General features: G+C 34.1%; 1 protein-coding gene across 4 annotated transcripts in view; it reads right to left on the bottom strand.

Moving 5' to 3' along the window:
* NBEA (neurobeachin) overlaps positions 1–21,529 on the bottom strand; it is a 453,368-nt gene that overhangs the window by 313,933 nt on the left and 117,906 nt on the right. For all 4 annotated transcript variants that reach the window (XM_058800580.1, XM_058800578.1, XM_058800579.1 and 1 more), the window contains exons 11-18: positions 19,333–19,441; positions 16,656–16,808; positions 15,759–15,927; positions 7,435–7,514; positions 6,678–6,740; positions 6,472–6,569; positions 4,642–4,734; positions 835–943 (exon numbers count right to left, since the gene is read on the bottom strand). In XM_058800580.1, the coding sequence (XP_058656563.1) occupies positions 835–943; positions 4,642–4,734; positions 6,472–6,569; positions 6,678–6,740; positions 7,435–7,514; positions 15,759–15,927; positions 16,656–16,808; positions 19,333–19,441 (874 nt within the window). The remainder of the gene's footprint in view (positions 1–834; positions 944–4,641; positions 4,735–6,471; positions 6,570–6,677; positions 6,741–7,434; positions 7,515–15,758; positions 15,928–16,655; positions 16,809–19,332; positions 19,442–21,529) is intronic.

Here is a 21,529-nt window from a genome sequence, read left to right as displayed (position 1 = left end):
CTTCTCTGGAACCTACCTTGAGCATTTAGTCACTAAATCTATTTGCAAGTAAAAAAAGCACTAAAAACCTTTTTACTGCATAAGATTTTCAGAAATTGTAAGAAATTCTGTTCTAAGACACCACTTTAGCAATAATTGAAAATGATACATGAGATTGATGTGTGCAGGCATGAAGACATGGGTTTCAACCACATGATGTTCTCGATATTTTGCTTTTACAAAATTGCTCTTCATCAAAAGTGAAGCCTCTACAAGAACCTGGTAGAACAGCAGAATGCTTTGGGGTCATTCTTATTTACCTCAAGCAGTATAAGCTACATAAAAGTGGCTGTGTTAGTTACCATTTGGCATGGTTGAAAAAGAAAAAAATGACAGCACTCTTCAAAATTTTGTGAACATAAAATGAGTGACATGAAAAAGAAGAAAGAAAAGAGAGGCAGCTCTGACTTAAGCATTTTCCATTTCAATGGAAACACACTCTCCAAACAATGGAGAAGTATGAGTAATTGGAGGTCTGCAGTACCTGTTGTGGTTTTGGTTTTTGTTTGGGTTTTTTTGGTTTTTGCTTTTTTTTGGTGAAAAGTGATGAACATTCTAAGGAACAGGATCTCTTCTATCAGAAGTGGAAAGTTTTATAGAACCTATGTAAAAATTAGAACACTTAATAAAAATATCTAAAACATGGCAAAATACGTTGCGAACCAAGAAAAACTTTCTCAAAATTTCTTAAGTTTTTCTCAAAAGTCTTGAGAATCAGGATATTATAGAGCACACATATTTTAAGTCATGCTTTTTGGAGCAGAAACAATAATCTTTACATTTAACAATTTGTACCTCATAAAGCGTGTTATATGTTGTGACAGTCACTGTGTTTGTGTGCAGCATCAACCTTTCTCCCAGAAGTGTGAAAAGACTGTGAGTATGCATGATTTCAACCTTTCTCCTGTAAGAGAAAATAAAAACATTAGCCACGTGTCAAGTGTAATGAGCACTTTAAACAAAAGCAAGGTAAAACCCAAAAGCCAAGTATTTTGAGGCTGTACTAAAAGGCTTCCAAGCTTGTTATTTTATATATATTTAAGATATTTCCCACAATTAATGCAAAAAATATACAAAATGTCGTATTTAGGATGGGCTTTTGTATTGAAAAAAAAAAAATCACACCATCCTCAAAGTCAACTCCTACTATCTTACTCAGGGTAAGAAAGTTAAAGATGTGCACAGGCTGGTTAAAATCTTATTACTGAAGAACACAACTTTTGTCACATCACAAGAACTCAGGAAAATCCAGCTTCATATTTTCCAATATTTATCACAGAACTGTTAGGTTGGAAGCAACCACAGCGGGTGATCTGGGCCAGTCCCCCTTAGATTGCTCAAGCAATCTGTATCTGTTAATAGTAATATATATATATATATATATATATATATATGTATATATATATGGATTTTTCAGTACCACCTTTCTTCTTTATATATCATTCTCTCATGAAGGCAATATATTAAATCCTGGAATAAAATGTTACAATACACTGAAAAGTTATGAAATTCTACATGATTGAAATCCAAAACTACTCAAATCTTTAAAAAGTGAAGAACGAAGCAGCTCACATCAATGAACTCCCCTAGTCCCCAAATCCTACCATTTTAAAATAAGACATAACATCATAAATAGAGGACTCCTCATATTTTGCATCATTAAATTTACCTACTACTATAATGGATATGAAATAAAAATTATTTTACAAAATAAATAATAATCTATATTAAAGAAGCAGAAAAATATTAATTAGGATAAAGTTTCTAAAAATAATATGCATTCAAAAGCTAAGAAACTGTGTTTTCATGATTATCAGCAAAAATAATACAAACTCTATAGGTTCATTCTAGAACTTCTGAAATTAATTGATTATTTCATAATTTTCAAAGTAAGTACCACAAAAGAATGGTAAAAATTTATAACAATGTGTACTTTTGTATGCACAGAAGGGAGTTCATGAATTAATTATGAGAAAACCAACATGTATTCAAACTTTTAAGGTATGATTTAGCAGATGGAAGTAGAAATCCATTAGGAGATTTATATGTGTGGGTAAAACCCAAAAGTAAACAAGAGACTATTATTTCAAGTGGTGGCATAGAAAAATCAAATATGGCAGAGGAAGAAAAAACAGGATTTTGTCAACTGCTAAGGTTAGACAAAGTAGTCTCTCATCACAGATCACAAAGAAAAATCAGCTAAGTTATTCAGGCTCTCATGTAAGACATTACTGGTCATTTCTGAGAATCAATCACTTCTACTCCATAGCTTCATCTGTGATACATGTATATATGAACTACAGCAACAGTAATTGGTTTAGTACCTATACATTTGTTAGCAATATTGTATTGCTTTAGATTTCATAAATCACATAACATCTCTTTATGCGATTCTGCTTCAGTGTTACAATGCAGTATCTGTTTCCTGTACTGTGAAACAGGAATATAAGTACTTTGTAATTTTTTCGGTTGAATTCCATTTTATAAAGTCGTGTATGCACACATATGTATGTGAACAAAAAGGCACAAGCAGTAGCTGAGAAACATGAAATGGAAGGGCATTTTTACTTGCTAAAATCTACATAAAATATGCACATTTGCAGATGTTCAGAGGTCTAAAAATTAAAAAAAAACATTGAAAGTTACACAGAGTATTCAAGGGGATTTCAATCACTCCAATTACATGAAAAATAAAGTTAATTTTTGCTAAGTACATATGTTCACTCAACAATGGAAATTGCGTTGATATATCCATAATTGCAAGTAGATGTTATATTAAAATTTCAGCTTCTGAAAATTCTCTTTTCTTTTCTTGTAACCATAGAATCATAGACTATGCTGAGTTAGGAGGGACCCACAACGATCACCGAATCCAACACCTGGCCCTGCACAGCACCATCCCCAAGCATGACACATGTGCCTGAGAGCATTGTCCAAACACTCTTGAGCTCTGTCAGGCTGGTGCTGTGACCACTTCCCTGGGGAGCCTGTTCCAGTGCCCAGCCACCCTCTGAGTGAAAAACTTTTTATATTCAATCTAAACCTCCCCTGATTCAGCTTCATGCTGTTTCCTTGAGTCCTGTCACTAGTCACTGCAGAGGAGAGATCAGTGCCTGTCTCTGCTTTGCCCCTCATGAGGAAGCTGTGACTGCAGTGAGGTCTCCCCTCAGTCTCCCCCAGGCTGCACAGACTGAGTGAGCTCAGCCACTTGTGCAGCTTCGCCTGAAGGCCCTTCACCATCCTTGTTGCCCTCCTTTCAACACTCTCCAGTGGTTTAATGCCTTGTTTACACTGTGACACCCAAAACTGCCCCCAGCACTCGAGGTGAGGCCACCCTTGTGCAAAGCAGAGAGGGACAATCTCCTCCCTTGCCTGGCTGGCCATGCTGTGCCTGATGCACCCGGGACATAGGTTGCTAATTGATTTTCTGGATAAATATTTTAAACAAATATACTTATCTGTATACAACCAGGCTTCTGACAAATCAAACCTTCATCTGGTGTATCATACTTAATCCAACTCCTATCAATGTGAACGACTTCTACTAAGTAATGTTTGAAATGTCCTTGGAGATTCTTGAGTAGACTATCAATTTGCTTTATTAATTCCCAGAACAGTATTTGACTTGCTGGATCCCAAAGGAAAAATCTCACTTAGAAGCATATTCTCAGCTAACTGTCTCTCAATTATACAGTCATACTTTATTGATCTTACTGAGAGAAAAGCATTTCTAGCAATACCACACTCTGGCTGGACTCCTACCTCCTTTCCTTTCAAAGGAGGCTTACATGATGAAGTCTCTTGTGAAGCATGTAGATCATTTTTATAATACACAGCCTCCCACTAAAATGCCATTTTGGGCTAATCCCAGCAGGGATTTTAACACCACATGTAGAAGGGGAAAAATGAGCAACAGCAGGCTATGCAGCACTGCATGATTGTTAGTGCCTTCTTGACACTATAATATGGAAGATCAGACTAAGTAAACCCATTTAGTGACATCAGGTCTTTTTAAATGGGAATATTTCTTGCTGCCACATTTTCTCAGTGAGTATTTCTTGAACAGAGATCTGTCCTTACCACCTTTTTTAAACACCACTTGCTTGATGTATCTGCTTTTCCTTCTGAAACATTCCCATGTCAATAAAATGTTCTATTTCATTTTCCCATCCTTCTAAAACTATTTTTAGAAATGCTGCCCTGAAAATTTTATTGCAATGACACTGATGATTCCAGAAGGAAATTTTAGATCACACTCATGTGTTTCCTGTTAACTTTAGCTGAACATGCAATATATAGTCATAAGAAGTATTTCTGGAAAATGTTTTTCCCTTGTTTTAAGACTTGACTTTCAGCATATCTTATATCTGAAAGACAACAGATGTATTGTTTCAAACGTCATAGTAATAGCAAGTTAAGAGGAAAAAAATAACTTTATCTGATTTATAAAGCTAACAGTGTACAAATTATTAATCAGAAAACCTAATAAAATTTGAAGTAATTTCTAAAGACTGACAAAGAATATACAATAATCATGACAAAAACACAAGAAGAATTGTTAACTTAAATACGCCACTACAAAAATTTTAAAATGACACTTACTTATGACCCAAATGTTTAAGAAAATATCCAAGGACCTTCAAAGCTTGCACCCATATACTTTCACTTTTGGAAGCCAATAACTTATAAATTACTCTAAAACAGAAAAACAAATTAAAGCTCAAACATCACATATATAGATTCTATCACTAAACGTCACATACATGGCTTGTATTTCACTGAGCAAGAATATTTATTAAGAAATAAATAAAACCAACAATTTACACAAAATAGGATATACTGAAAGAATCAAGTGAATTACTGAGGTTGGGGACATGGTGTAGTTTGGTTCAGTTCAATGTCTTAGAAGAGAAAGTAACATCTTATCCTATACTTCTCTCTTGGAACAACCAAGTAAAAGACAGTCTAAGCACTGGAAGCTTAGGACAAGAGAAGCAGACTGAAACACATTAGGTCATGTCCTGGAGTACCTGGATGCTAGTGAAAATCTCCTTTCATTACACCCTCTGTTTTTAAATCCTGGACAAAAAAAAAATGTGCCCTCAAATACTGGCTAATCTAATTATCAAATATTTAATTAATATGGTAGGTTTAAGCACAAATTATGCAGTCTTTCAGAAAGGAAACCAGTCTTGATCTGAAGTCACCAAGAGACAGAAAAGATTACCCTTGCCCTGCACTTTTCTGTAACAAATTTTTGAATTTATATTTCAGTTCCCATTAGAATTAGCTCAGCTTCAATTTTTAGTCATTCTTTCTAGTCTTTTTACACTAAGGAGTGCGTTTTCAGACAATATCTTTCTCTTTTGAAATTACTTCTGCTCTTACCAAATGAGCCCTGGGGCTTTTGTCCTCTGACATCCAAGGCAAATGAACCCCTAAATTTATGTAAGGCTTTGGGAGTGTTTTGTTTTGTCCTTTAGACTCTTAAAAGTTGTAATTTTGTGTATTCCCCACACTTCTACAACACAGACTTTCAAACATAAAGACTGCACCATCAAACACTTTTAATACCACCAATGTTACATAAAGAAGTCTCCAGTCTTCCAGACCAGACTTAGCCTTCTTCAAAAAATGACAGGGACAGAATTCTGTTTGAATACAAACTATAGGCAGAAAGCAAAGTCCTAACCATGAATCTTTCCTTCAATAAGCATTGTCATTCAAACAGTTTTAAGTACATATCTCTGTACAAAGATCTTAGCCTTTAGGCAAAATTGAGCTTGAATCTATCAAGTAGTAGATATTATGGGGCTTTTTCCATTTTACAAGCCCCTTGCATTTCCTAAAGTATTCTCAGAACAAAAAAAAAACCCCAACATAGTAAATATCAAATTATTAGCATGAAAATTATTAGCCCCTGAAAAGAATTATATTATCAAATTAGGCATAACCCCCTCCCCCCGCAAAAACCACTTTTTTAGGAATTGTCAGTTATAAATTTTACAGACAAACAGATAAAAAAATTAATTCAACTTTTTTTCAGACAGAATTTGAGAGGCTAGGGCATGATTCCTTGTTTTCCTCTTGTTCTCCCCAGATAATGTTAAATATACAAACAAAGAATAATTAAAATTATTCTGAGACCAATACACAGCCATTCGATGCATCTTGTTAATTACACATTCTATCTGATTGAGAAGCAAGTAAAACAGTGCAGTTACTTTGAAATATCATAATGATAATTTTAATGGAAATTCTTTTTTTCTCCAACATATTGAAATCACTCATTTTGTCAAAAAATAAAGCCCAAGTTAATGAAACTCAAGTTTAAAAGATCAGCTAGTGTGATATTTATGTGAAAAGGAAGCCAACTGGAGAGTCATGGTACTGGAAGTACACTTAAGGTACTTTCCCACTTGACTGTCTTACCGTATCCCATTTCTCTGATCAAAGGCGGGGATCATGGATGCTGGATGTTCAGACATCAGTGCCACCAGCAGCTGCAGCACATCATGAATATTTTCATCCTGTATGACAAGCACCAATGTTATTCTACAAACTAACCTCAACAACAAGCTTCCCACAGAGCTGATACAATTAGTTACAATAAAAGGTAGGTAATTAGAGAAATGTACCTCATGCATTGTTAATAAGTAGTTTAATATGCTCTGCAGTTCATCTTCTTTCACTCCTCGATCCTAAGAGGGGAAAAAAAAGGGCTTTTGTTCAGAGAAAATACATTCCTCAGGTTTGGATAAGCAAACCTTGGACGCAGTCAAATAACTCTACAGCTTTTTTATTTGAACCTAAAAGACTACATTTTCTCTATCATTTTACTACTTTTCTTTACCATATTGGCAGTTCAAAACACTATGAGGTCAGATTCCTTTAGTGTGGGCCCACAGATACTACAGATTATTACTGTTACTCCTACACTTTGTGAGACAGAACATAAAATACTGGTTTTCAGTCTAATCTCAAATGGAAGATTATTCCTCAAAGAGTAGCATTCAGCTGTAACAGAAAGAGTCTTACACCATTTCTACCAGTGGCAGAACCAGCAAGAAGGATACAACAATTATTAGCTTGACAACTGCAATTATCTTTTTCATTTGACCATTTTATTAAAAAATTTTAAAATATGACAATTAATTAAAACATATATATTAGACATTTAATAAAATATATACAGCAGAGTTTTGTGAGGTTAATAAGAAATTTTGTATGGATTTACTACTTCTCTGTTTGTTGATTAGAAGGATGTGCATGAACATTAAATTAACCAGAAAATGACACAATACCGGACAGGTATTAACAATTTTCTACTATGAAAGATACTATTACAAGTATGTAACAGATGTCAATGTTCTCATTCTGGACAGACCATTTTACCTTCAATATAAGTTGTTTCAAGAACAGAAGCATAAACGCCCTTAATGATATGATTTCTTTCTGGGAGGGCCGAGGACCATCTGGAAGAAACAAAATATAGCACTTTAAAATATAAACTAATTCCTTTAATCACTGCAGCTTCTTAAGGAAATCACAGTTCCAACAACAGATTTAGTACTCTACTCTTATATAAAAGTTCATATTTGCAAATGATATCATTTATAACCTTTCAGAATCACATTTTTCAACACAATATATTTAAGTATATGTGATGCTCCATTTGGAAAAAAAAGAAATCCATATAACGTTTTACTTAGTTTTTTAAAAGAAACAGGAAGATGAAAGATAGTAATAAGGTGATAGTAATAGACAGCAATAAGTGATAGACAACTTGGAATGACTAAACCACTATGTTAAATACCATCTGAATGAAAACCAACAGAGAAAGGATTTATGAAATACCAGTGGTAGCCATTACCTGTAGCAGAAACTAAAGCCATTTAACCAAAGAGAAACTACTATCTAAAAAAAAATATTCAATTTAAACAAGGAAAAAACCAGTAATCCATAATACTTTAAACAACTGTGCTTGATGAAGTACATTATGAAAACAGAAATGTCTAAAAAAGCCAGACATTGAACTATGGCAATTTGAAACTATTTTATTGTATTTGTCACTCTCCTTTTTCATAAATATTGAGGTTGAACTGCAAATTCTTTTGTTAAGCTCCTGCTTCTCAGGCAATCCAGCGCATAGACAGTCTTAAATTTTGTACAGTAAAAATAAATGCAATTTAAATTATTCTTCCATCATCCATTTCACTTTACAATCATAAACACAGATCAAAGTTTAAAAAGTCTATGTCCATTATTATTTCCAATCCAGATGAATACACCTTTTTAATGAAGATTCTCTAATTGTCTTTGGTGATGCTTTTTGAAGTGAAGCCACTGCTTTACCCACAGTAATTCAAGTTTGACAAGGGAAAACCTTAAGGGAAAGTATATTTTTTCCCTAGGAGGAAGAAAAAAAATGACTAATACACTCAAGTTTTCTTCCCTGTTCAGGAGTAGAGAGAGGAGAACTGTGTACTCTTCAGAAAAAAGCAAATAAATCTCAACAAGCAAATAAATCTCTGGTTGTCCCATTCTACTCACAGTTTGTAAGAACACTAAGGGTATTGCAGTAAAAAAGTTTATCAGCTAGGCTTTAAAGATATAAGACTAGTCCATATTAATAATGGCATCATAAAACATCTGATTTCCACTGTAGAAACAGAAGTAATTTGATTTTTTTCTTATACTAGATGCAATTATATTAAATATTGCATGAATTTTTAGCAATGGTGTGTTTGTTTTCAACAAGTCATTTTTATTTAATAAACCTATAAATATGATATTTTTATATAATTTAGCTATTTTCCCCCCTAATTTAAATGTGGATTCAATTTCCCTAACTGCATCACAGAAGTTTCTTTCTTTGTACCCTCTTCCCTCTTACACCTGATTGGGAATCAATATCAGACAGTATCTGAAAACAAGGACTAAAAAAAAAAAATTGACATTTTGTCTTTTCTGTAAGAAAAGTCTCTGTCATTTCTGAAAGACTGTAATTATGGAAACAGAATACAGACAATGGGGAGGTCTGCAAATCATTTCTATAACAGAAATTGGAAGGACATGTCATGAAGAAGATATCCCAATGTAACTGGGAACCTCTTCAAAGACACACGAGTTTTATTCCACTTCTACATGTGCCCACTCATTTCCCTGAAGTCATGTGACAACCTTGAAAAGGGTTCTTCAACATGCAAAAGGAGACCAAAGGAGTTGTTGCTTGCAGGCTACATGCCAAGCAGGTAAAGTGTAATTTTAGTGTAATTTTCCCTTCTCTAGTACTATTTATTCCTTGCATTTTAGTTGGGTCAGGAAGCTTCACTGTTCTAGAATCAGAAAACGGGGACAGCTGCTACCCAAAAGACTTCATTAGTTTCAAAAATTAGTTTCAAAAACTGGCAAGGAAAAATAAGGTTGGAGAAACTGGAAGCTATGTAATCACCAGACAGCTACAAGGAATACAGCAATATGATGTAATGATCATCTGACACAGACTGAAGAGAATTCATTAAATAGGAAGTTCTGAAGCTACCTAAAGCTGTTTTTCCCCTATAATTTTTATATTATCACAGTTTTGTACTTCATTACTAAATAAATTACTTCATTCCTAGTTGAAGATTTATTTTTAAAAAATATATTATTGACCAAAAAATGGTGTATTTTATCCTATAATTAAAAAAGTATACATTAGCCTCACATATACCCAGGCAAAGAGAGACAAGTAGATCTTGTTTTTAACTCAAACATTGCAAAGTAGTTTTTACTGTTTGTGCCCATCACTGCATATAGAAAATTCAGTGTCACCATCACTCAGACACTGATAGCACTGCTAAAGACTAAAACCAATCTCAAATTAGATCAACTGTGAAGATAATCCTTTCAAGATCTGGCACAGCAACCATAAATCCCTAATACAAAATAATCACATTCTTTTTAATTGGCAAAGAGAAAGGATGCCTCCCTTATCCCACACGAGAATGAGTCATTAAAACATTTCCTGCTTTTAGATTTCTTTATGTACGTATTTTTCACAGAGCCCATCATTTGCGTCAGATTTTTAAAATACACACTCATAATAAGAGTTAGCCTGCTTTACCCAGACAAAAATAAATGAAAAAGTTATAATTTTATGCAATTCATCCCTCCAGCATAAAGAAATTATAGGGGCATAAACCAGAAGTAAATAAGAGGAAATAAGTAAACACATTCACAGAGTTAAGTACAATCAGTACTGTTGTAAAAAAACCAAACAAAAAAAAAAAAAAAAAACCAAGAAAAAAACCCAAAAATGCCCAAACCGATTGGAAGCATTGAATAACAATAATAATGATTTCTAATTCTGTCTTTGGAAATAAAATTCTACCAACAAACAAATGTGACATTCTTCCATCTGTGTTGATTAATTTTGTATGTAAAAAGTATGATTTTTCTACTCCTTAAATTAATAAAGCATGATACAGACAGCAGAATCTGATCTCCACACACACATAAATAGCATCACATGATATGTGGATCACAGAAAACCTGATTTTCTCTCTGCTGTAAATTTAACAAGAACTGAGTTCCACTCTAACCCAGCTCTTAAAATATCTCTGGAACCTTGTATATTTACAAACATAAAAACTACAGTTACTTTATTGTCATAATAATGTTTTGTAACTCCCCCTTCCACAGCTCATGTTCAAAAATATTGGATGTGAAAAACATTCTTGAAAACTATTTAGCATGACATAACTTGTACTTTGACTACCATACATTCTCAATAAGGATGGATACATGATACTCATAAAGGTAGCACTCCTTGAGAGTTTGAAGCAGCACTTATTGAGTATGAAGAACACAGGAAACACCAGTAGAGAGAGAAATGCTTGGCCACTCAGTTCATGAACTAAACCACACAGTTAAGTTGGCAACTCAAATGCACATTTCCTTCATACAACACAGGCTCCCCAGGGGAGTGGTCACAGCACCAAGCCTGTCTGACTTCAAAAGTTGGGACAATACCCTCAGGCACACAGAGTTGCTCTTGGGGTGTCCTGCACAGGGCAAGAAATTGGACTTGATGATCCTGAGGGGTCCCTTCCAACTCAATAGAAAATCAAATGACTACAGAAAGAAGCTATACATTTTAAATAATTTTCTCTCCATTGCCTGCTTTGTTGGCTGTTTAGATACTGCAATGGCTGGGAGATCCTATTATCCCTATTCTGTATGATTTAACAAAACATTAAAGGTGTGCATGTGGTAAATCAACATAATAGCTGCAACCATAGTCTAAAAGTAAAAAAAAAAAATTTTGGATTCTTTTATTTGAAAATTAGCTTGATGGTTTAGGTTCTTTGTAAAAAAATTTGAAACAACACCAGAAGAAAAGTGTAAATCATGATTTTAAACAGACAACCTGTCTCTACTGTGGATTTACATGTAAAATGTAAAGCTACTAATTACAGACCAAGTTGATACTTCTACCCTCTGAAACAGTGTTTCCACTGTTCCAGAACAAAATGGAAATACAAATATGAATTCAGTATGCTGAATCTAAGAAGAAATGCAAGTGTGAAACAGGAATCCAATAATAAAAGATACAAAACCACATTAAAATAAGTATCTGAAACTTAAAAGAAATATTAAAATTAATTTTAAAAAAACCCATTTATACCTCCCATTTTAGAAGATGATTACTAGGAGAAGCAAAAGAAAAACTAACTTTTTTAAAAGAAAACAGTATTTTCCAAATGAGAAGCTTCAATATTGAGCTCCTTTGGCTTTAAAGCAAGTGCTACTAAACTGTCATTACAGAAAACTCACACACTTTGTTTTTTATTAAGGCAGGGGAAGGCAATAAAACCCTGAAGCAGAGTAACTGTCAGCAAGTAATAGTAAATCAAACTAATTATTAACTAATATTAAAAATTGTTTCAGTATCTCCACATAAAAATGACATGCCTAGAAGACAAGAAAACATCACACTACTAAAATGTCTGCATGAATAAGCTTACTTCCTAATATGACAGCAAATTATTTGAAGGCACTTTAGCACATGCAGTCAAATTTTAGATATTGGCATGATTTCCAGTAAAGTCTTCTCCAGAAAAGTCTCATGACAAGTCAGCCTAGAATTTCAACTGCAATTTACTCACATGATGACATTTTTCTGTTTCATACATTAATTTAATGTTTATAGAAAATGCATCCTATTCTTCCATTTGGAGATTTCAAATGGTGCTTAAAAGGCAGCAACTTTAAATTTCACATAACTGTATTTTTACACTGCAACTTTCTTACTTTAACAAATTTTTTTCATACATTATTCTACGTTTCAACAAACTATAAACTTTCTGGCTGCAAACAGGCCAATCAAAATTTACATGAATCCAAAAGCCTGGAAGAGTTATCTTTTTTGAACTATTGGGATTGGTGGATTTATGAGATGCTAAAAACAGAGGTGAAAATAGAAAAACCTTAAGCATAATAACTACACTTATTTCTAGAACTGTATTCTATGACTATAAGCTGTCTGAATCAACCAGGCCTACACTTAATGTTAAAAAAAACATCTGGTAAAGAAAAGTGATGTAATATCCAAGTGATTAAACATTTTAAAATATTTTCACTAATATTATCAATTGCTAGCAACTAATGTGGACATCCTAAAACATCTTTTATGAAATGAAGTTAATATAAAATTAAAATTAGTAACAAATCACGTCAGCAATTTTTATATTTTTCGCAATCATTTGCTTGCAAATCATTACAGTTATTACAGCTCTATAAGTCAGAAGCAGAAGTTATCTGTGAAATACTACCAAAAAGTCCCAGTGCTGATTTGCATGGAGAAAACTCCATGGCTGTGCTGGGTTTGCTAAGTCACTGAGCTCCTGTCTGACAGGCTGACATTCTTCAAGGCAACACAAGAAAAGCCACTCTTACAGACAGAAAAGGAGCTACTACTTCTTTGTATTTGTATTAGTTACACAGGGCCTTCTGCAGGGAAGAAGGAAGAGGATAAGGAACAAGGAAGAAAGAAGATATTAATCTTTCAGTAAGTCAAGTTTATCTATAAATCTTACTAAAGACAAAATGAGAAAATTCAGATATAGTGGTTCATAATATGTTTTCTGAAAATATGCATGGCCTCGATTTATATAACACCTTCCCAACTGCTGTATGAAGGCCTTAGAAATTTTGACTTTTATTGTCGAACTGCTACACCAGGCACCCACTAATTTACACTACCTGATTGCTTTTTAGGGACTGACCTGGTTGCCTTCCAGGTAAAATAAGAATCTTGTTTGGAACTGACACAAATGAGAGGAGAATGTACTATAGTCAGAATGAAAGAAAAGGTAGGGATGTAAACCAGCCATATCTGTGCTTAATTTAGATTAACTGATTCACATCTCATTCCTAATTTTGTATCCTTGTGTACCTCATGCCTTATGTTCAGATTTTCATGAATACATTATATATTTTTTGAAGCTATGCAACTAGCATTACACACACAGATACTCAAAAAATACAGCTAACTGCAAAGAGAAAGATCTGGGCGAGATAAAAGCAATCCATGATTCCTACAGAAAGAAATGTCACTGACTCCACAAAGGAGCAAACCTAGCCAGAGGGAAGCAGTCTGCAATACATTTTCAAAGCGTTGTTAGGTAGTAGTATCATGACACAGAAGCACAGGAATTATTTTAATTTAAACCTATATACTAGGAAAAAAAAAAATCTCAACCATAACAAGTAGACTGTATTATCAGACTTCCATTCTCAAGCTAGTTGAGGAATTTTCCATGTCTCTAGCTAGCTATAAATATGGCTGACACCTGAAAACCTCACCTAACAACAGCTGGGTATTGAACAATTACAAAGTAAGCAAGCTGATCATCTGAGTTTTAAACATCCCCATTCCTCACTGATCTTAGACACAGTAAGTTGTCCAATGGTAAAACTGTGCCTGTGCAGCATAGCAGTGTAAACAGAAAAGATCTCTGGAAGTATGAATCCTGATAAAGCCACTCCCAGGGTAGGGTTCAGCTCACCCTAATTTCAGGCATCAGCAGTGTAGCTCCCACACCAGAGCAGCTTCTAACCTCCCACCGAGGTTAGCAGAGATCTAATCAATAGAGGCAACACAGTCTAGGAAGCAACCACACTTCACACAAAGCATTTCTCAAGTGCCTGTCAATTAGAGCTAAAATACAGCTTCCTAAACATACCAGTTTAAGTTGTCACGCCATAAAGTGTGCAAAATATCTACCCCAAACAGGCAGATTTGGTGCTGGATACACAGGAAACCTTCATCCTTCTGAGAGGCAGGTGAGATGCCCCACCAAGACTACAATGATACTAGAAATCTGTATCAAAGCAACTGACTCCTGCATTCCACTGTGCATTATCAGCAGACATCTAGCTCAGAAGGAGACATCTTCACTGCAGGCACCAAAAAAAGAAGTTAATTCTGCTTTGGCAGAGGGAATCCAGAATCAGCATAAGTGGATAATCTAATTTATCACTGACAAAGATTTCAAGCTAACTAAGTAACCAACCCAGGTAATTTTCATTAACTAGGATTTCAAACATTCATTTAAATGAACAGAACCTTGTCAGCTTTTGTTAAGTATTTTAAAATAAATTTTAATAATTTTTGAAGACTACTCTTCATCTAATATTATACTATGCAGGAACTATAAATGTTACCCAAGATCCCACAGCAGCTCTTTTCTGTGACCTTCAACGCCTTCATTGCCTATTAGGACATCTAATCTAGGAAAAGAATTGTCACTTCCAGTTTTGTTTATTAAAAAAAAAAATGAGGGAAACCTCTTTTCATACAGCTCACTTACAAAAGGAATTACCCAATAACTAATGTGTTAGATATGTCACACTCTTGAATACTTGTCTATGTGACAGTATTAAGAACATCCCCCAATTATTCAATTTATCAGCATGACATCAATAGTTACACAATAAAATAAGTAATAAATTTTCATTTATCACGTATTTTTTAAGAGACTTTCAGGCAAACCCTTCCTACTTCACACAAGTAGATAGCTAAATGTAATGGCATTACAGCCAAAATGTATAGGATTGGAATGATTTGCTCTGCTTAATACACATCTGCAACATGCAGCATTCAAGAAGTATTCATTATTACATTTTGTTGGTTCTGTCATTCATTACCTCCTGTGCTAAGCTAAGTGCATCACTTTCAGCAAAATTAAATAAATCTCTATTTTATAAGGACAGCGAAAAAAAAATTATTGAACTGGAAATACAGTTTCAGAGACCTCTGCAGTGAGAACTAGAAGTTTCCACTCTGTTTTCAAGGTCACTTAACACTATTAATCACTCAAACCACACAAAGATTTCTTTGGCATGTGAAATACACGTAATATTTCCTCTTTATTACAGAAGAGGAAAAATCAGTCTTTTTAATATGTTTCCTAAAGTATGCCCACATAAGTATATGCTACGTGACTGGAGACCAGAGTTGGAATCTTCTGGGAACACATATAAATATAAATTATCAGCATGAGTTTATGATACACCAAAAAGTATTTCCATAGTCCTTCTACTGATGGCTATCAACTATTGCCATTTATTCATCTCCTTGTCTACAGATCCAAGGAGCTTCCAGATATTTACATCACAAACCTTCCTACAGGAGGAATGCTTATATTTTCTCCCTCGTGTGTTGCACTTACCCAGCCCTTTGGGAGTGATGCCACTGCTGTCAGCAGGGTTGACCACCCAGTAGTAGTATTTCAGCGTGTGCATGAGCTGCAGCACCGTGCCCACTCGGCGGATGGTGTTATAGATCGTGGCCGTCCCAATGAACTCAGCTGACAGGTAGGTGTACAAAGACAGCTGCACCTGGGCAATGAAACAGTCACCCACAGAAATGTAAGCTCTGCACTAGCAACTGTAAATTGTAGGGGTCTTTGGATATGATACAAAAACTGAAAAACTAATTACAGCTCAGCTTAGAGTAGGGGCTGCACTGGTACCTAGGAATGATTTAAGTTAAGATAAACATATTGGCTTGCTTTCTATTCTGACTCTTTATACAAAAAGTATATATTTTTAGTTTTTAGGACAACGTCACTGTTCACTTTGGTTTACATATCTCAACTACAATTACTTAGGAAAACAAAGAATTCATTATTACCAGAGAGGAATGATAACATGCTAGAGATTTTATCAAACTAGAATACATAGTTTGAATTAAAATAAGAATTTACATTAATGTGTAACAAAACACATTTTTACTGCAATTAAAACCACAAAATTTTATTCTTAATCTGTAGGAAAACAATGTAATGCAGTCACTGAAAAAGGGACTGGGTTTCTTGACACAGTCTTTTCATAGAATCAGACAGAATCTTAGGCAATAATTTAACTGCTTTTATGAAAGTATAAAATACATTGGAGTATACAGTTAAGCAGTGTACAGACTTCATAATCTAAGATCATTGCTATTGCCATGCTTATAAAAAAAATCCAAAAGAGAAAAATCAAAAACCTAAATAGAATATTATAAAAGAATACAGGTATTTATTTTTGTTGTAGGAGAGTCTTAAATTATGCCAGTGTACGATTACCTTTGCAGGGGTATGTATCCAGATAGCAGGATTGAAAAGGATGTGATCGCATAATTGCTTCAGTAGAGGTGCTCCATGAGATAATCCATCCAAATATTTCGCAAATGACAAAAATTGTTCCAGAACTGCTCTGGTTATATGAACTCTAGATGACTGGGGGAAAATAATCAGAAAGAAAAAAGATAAAGAAAAAAAATGTTTTTTAATATGATTACAGCCGAACTATGAAGAAGTATTTTCACCTAACTCATCATTACTACATACATTCAGCTTGCATGTTTTAATGCGATTGAATATGAAGGCAGTTTATACTTTATAACAATATTAATGGTCTTTCTAATGGCTATATTTAACAGGCTAAAATGTCCATCAATAACTTTGTTTTTTTGGTATTTTGCTTAGTTTGGTTTTTTTTCATTTTATTAGAGTCCAGTCAGGATTCTACATTTTACAGCACAATTCTTCAGAACTTCATCTGAAGTCCTTATCGCCTCTTAAATTGTTGTGTTACTGAAATTTGGTGTCTCGGTGTGTGAACACACATTATTAGGAGACTTGATTTTGTTTCCTTAAGTAGGTATTTGAAGGAGTTGGGCTCATAGTTTCCTCAAATTTCAGGATTCTTTCAGTTTTATAGCATATGCCATGCAATCACTGTTGAGATCTGCTCCTGTGTAGTAACATGACCCGAGGACTTTGACAAACTTCTTTGTATACTAAATTAACATGAATAATAATAATAATATGAATAATAATAACATTAATAAATAGTAAAAAACTCTAAAGATTTTTCTCCTTGCCTTCTCCACAAAATGTCAAGCACTGGAACAGGCTGCTCAGGGAAGTGGTGGAGTCACCATGCCAGAAGTATTTCAAAGATGTGTTGATGTGGCACTGAGGGACAAAGTTTAGTGGTGGACTTGGCAGTGCTGTGTTAATAGCTGGACTCTATCTTAAAGGTCTTCTCTAACCTAAATGATTCTGTGATTCTATTTTTCAATTATTTTTAATGTTGTAAGTACAGTCTGGGAATATAGAGATTTATTATTTTTAGAACCGAAGTCTATTGTCAGTAATACAAGTTCAGCCTACATGCTGAATTTCCTTTGGCTTGTACATGAAAATTTACAATAAATAATGTGCAACTAATAAGAACAAAAATGCTGTTTGGAACTTCAAGTAAAAAAAAACAAAACTCTCTTCTCTGAAGTATTTGATTACATGCAAATAAACAACAGATACAACAGATAATTTAAAAATAATAAAATTGAGACTAGGAAAGGAAAGGATGTTTTCCCACCATGTGTGCCAACTGAATATAAGCATATATTGAAAGAAGAGAACAAATCCTTTCAAAGAACTGCAGCTAAGTAAATATAATGTAAAAAAACCACCCAGAAAGAAACATATGTTTTAAGAATTATGCTGTGATCAATAGAAATCTTTTAAATACTCACATGCCCAAGTCTAATGAACATAGCAGGTGTTAATTAGAAGAGCATGGAAACTTTTTTTAAAAAAAATCATGTTGAACACTCTAAATCAATGTATTCCATGTGTATAAACCATAATGCTCTATTCAGGGGAAAGCCCTCCATGAAGGCTCACCAGCCTGCCTGTAACTCACCAAACCAAAGCTAACAGCTTTCTAAGTTCCTTCTAGTTATGGCACAAGAAAATGTAACCTTGGAAAAAACCAGCACCTTCGGCTAGTTCTTTGAAATTGTAAATCACACTTGCTTAGCAGTGAAAACAGAAGCACAGAAAATATGCTTTTAGGTATTAAGTGAAGGTATTTCCCTAGCACAACGAACAAAGGGAACAGAATGAGAGGAACTACTTATCATTCTTCAAAATTCAGAACATTTTTGAAAGATGATATTATGATTCTTATCTTCTGTGTAAAAGATTGCTATGCTGACCACATGGTAATAAAAGTCCAGTAGCAGACATGCAGGAATGTCAGAGCCATGAGCTTCAATCATGGGACCATCACTATTTTAGTATAACTGATAGTAATTTGCTCTCAGATTATTTAGATTATTAAACCCCAGTAACAGGGTGTCAAGAGGCAGGGAGGCAGGTGATGTTCCTCAGACAACTGAACTGATCCTCAGGTTTGAGATAATGGCTTATCATGCCTAAAACCAAGCAAGTACAGGGAATGCCCCTTGCAGGGAATGCCCCACCAATTTTTTTCAGAAATTTAATTTTGTTACAGTTTTTTTTTCTTCAAAACACAGGACAATTATTTTGACAATTTCAGAATTTTCACAGAAGATTAATTTAACTTTTATTAACATACATACACACAAAACCCCTGAGTTATGACATTTCTGCTATGTACAAACTAGAAACAAGAGAACTTTCCTAAGCAAGTTTGGGGGGACAGAAAATGCAGAAATATAAATACTTTAAAGTGATTCCCAAACAGATCTAAAGTAAAAACATAAATAAGAGAACAGAACCTCCTCAAGAAAATCAGTTCTTTGAATACTGGTATAGAAGATGGTGAGGAAGATGAAGAGTCTCCTGTTGACAACTTATAAAATATTTTTAATTTGCAATGTAAGTCACAAATATATTTTATTCCACCAGACACTTGAGCCAGGTGATTGAAAGTATCACAATGGCAATAGAAATACTAAGAAAAAAGATAAAAATCCTCCAAACATACCTTTTCAAGGAGATAGCCAATGACTAGAAAGCCTTTTCCACCAAGCATTTGTTCTTGCATGGCTACTGAACTCTTAAGAAGCTCAACCAAGAAAGCCAATAGGGTAGCACTGCATGTAAAAAACAAGATATTTTCAGATTAAAAATGTTGCTTTCTCAATAATCATCAGCTATTAAGTGAATAGAAATAGGCTTAGGGTGGTGAACAATTCCTTAAAAGAACACAAATCTTATTTTTACCATTGGAAAATTTCTCCAGTGATTTTTCACATATCACAATGACAGGAGAGGGACTCCAGAGGCTACAAGGAAATCACCCAAGAGTCCATCCCAGCAGTAACTTTAAGTGAAGTGTTCGGAAAGTACAGGGAGGGAAAGTGTTCAGAAAAGGTTACAGTATAGAAACATAAGAGATATGAAAGACTTCAGGGGATGAAATTGGCAAGAAAGTGAAACTATGTTATAAAAAACAGCAGTGGAAACACATGACAGATCAATCCACCACAGGGAAAATAAATCATAATGGACTCTTGGGTGATGAGAATAAAACAAAAATACACTAATCTGTTGATGAAAAACCAAGAAGAAAGGGAGAAAGAAAAAATAAAAGTGACAGGAGGGAAGTATTTAAAATTGCTTTTCAAATACCTCAAAAAGGTAGATGACAAAATGTATTGTAGTGCATATACAACGCATACATAAAATTATTATGTCTTTTCTAAAAATTAAATAGATGTAATAGCTCTTAGCTGTACAGACAAGTGCCTGCACCCATAAAAAGTTCTCACACAGGTAGTAGGCACAGTCAAGAATGAAAACTGTGGGTTTTGTAGGTATGAAAAAGGGACTTAAAGAAAATATCCAACCTGCATTTGATACATTTCAACTTTACTTACAGTATCTAGTCATCTAAAGGTTTACTTGCTCTTAAAATAGAATCTTTTACTTTGAAATAAATGTTGAGTTTGGTTAATCCATGTCAGCACCAAAAAAATAAACAAAGTGCTGAGGAATACAAGATTTATTCTGTTTGTTGAGTAAGGCTGCCATGCAAAAGAACAGAGAGGAGCCAAAGTACATGCTGGGAACATGAAATAGTGCCTTGTCTTTCTTCATTGTTGAATGGTCATAATAATCCATCTAAAAATCACATACAGACTGCTCCACAGAGTGTCAGCAATAAAAGAAGACAGATAATATCCATTTACAGTACTCCAAAGCTTTTATCAAAACAGCTTTTCAAGCTGTCACATCAACTTCAAACCAGATTATGTGCATCAATTTTTTCTTACCCCAACCAAAAGTTTCTAGTGTATTTGTCATCTCAAATAAGAATCTAATCATTTTTACTGCAGGAAAATCCATAAGCAGGTCACATTAGGTGTTGAAGATTTTAATTTAGATTTTTTTTTTAAATTAAAGAGGTGAAAGAAAATTCCATTTAGATGGATCATGCTTACTACCATCCTCTACGAGTAACTTTATGACTTACAATAACAAGCCATTATGCATAAACTCAAACAGCATACACCTTTGCAGAATTATAATTCAAATTACAATAGCAAATCCTGGTAATATTATATTGAAGTGTTAAAAAATATTCTTAAAATGGATTTTAAAGATTTTTGTACCATATACAGCCTTAAGTTCATTTGCTATTCTCAGAAGTACTTTGTCAAGAGCCTTTAAATTTATATCACAGTTTACTTGTTCATTCTATGAATTTAGATGTAAACTCATGGGCTAGTTATTCTAATCTCATATTAATACAATCTCTATACAATTGTTAGAAATTCTGATAGACTCTGAATATAAGTTGTAAGACACACTGACACCACAACAATAAATATTTTTCCCTCTTTTGCTCTATTTAAGCACACATAAACTACAAGTCAACTCAGAAATCATAAGTGACCAGTTTATACCTAACCATGCCACAGACACAGACAAGCTGGTTCTGTGTAAGAAAGACTGACTCAAAAAAAGTGTAGTAATTCAGATGTAGTCAGTGCCCAAATATAACTTTTTAGATATTAACCATCTTTACGCTGGCTATGGCTGAACTAATTAATCCTGCCTGCCCACATTACCTCTGCACAGAGCTACCTCAGCTGCTACTGTAGAGTGATGCCAGTGATTCTAGTTTCAGGAAAATGTATTAATTTAGGCAACGCCTTTGTGAATGAGCTATGCTTTCA

The sequence above is a fragment of the Ammospiza caudacuta genome, chromosome 2, assembly GCF_027887145.1.
Source record: "Ammospiza caudacuta isolate bAmmCau1 chromosome 2, bAmmCau1.pri, whole genome shotgun sequence".
Taxonomy (NCBI): Eukaryota; Metazoa; Chordata; class Aves; order Passeriformes; family Passerellidae; genus Ammospiza; species Ammospiza caudacuta.
Note: the sequence above shows the minus strand (reverse complement) of the source record. Positions and strands in the feature narration are given on the sequence as shown.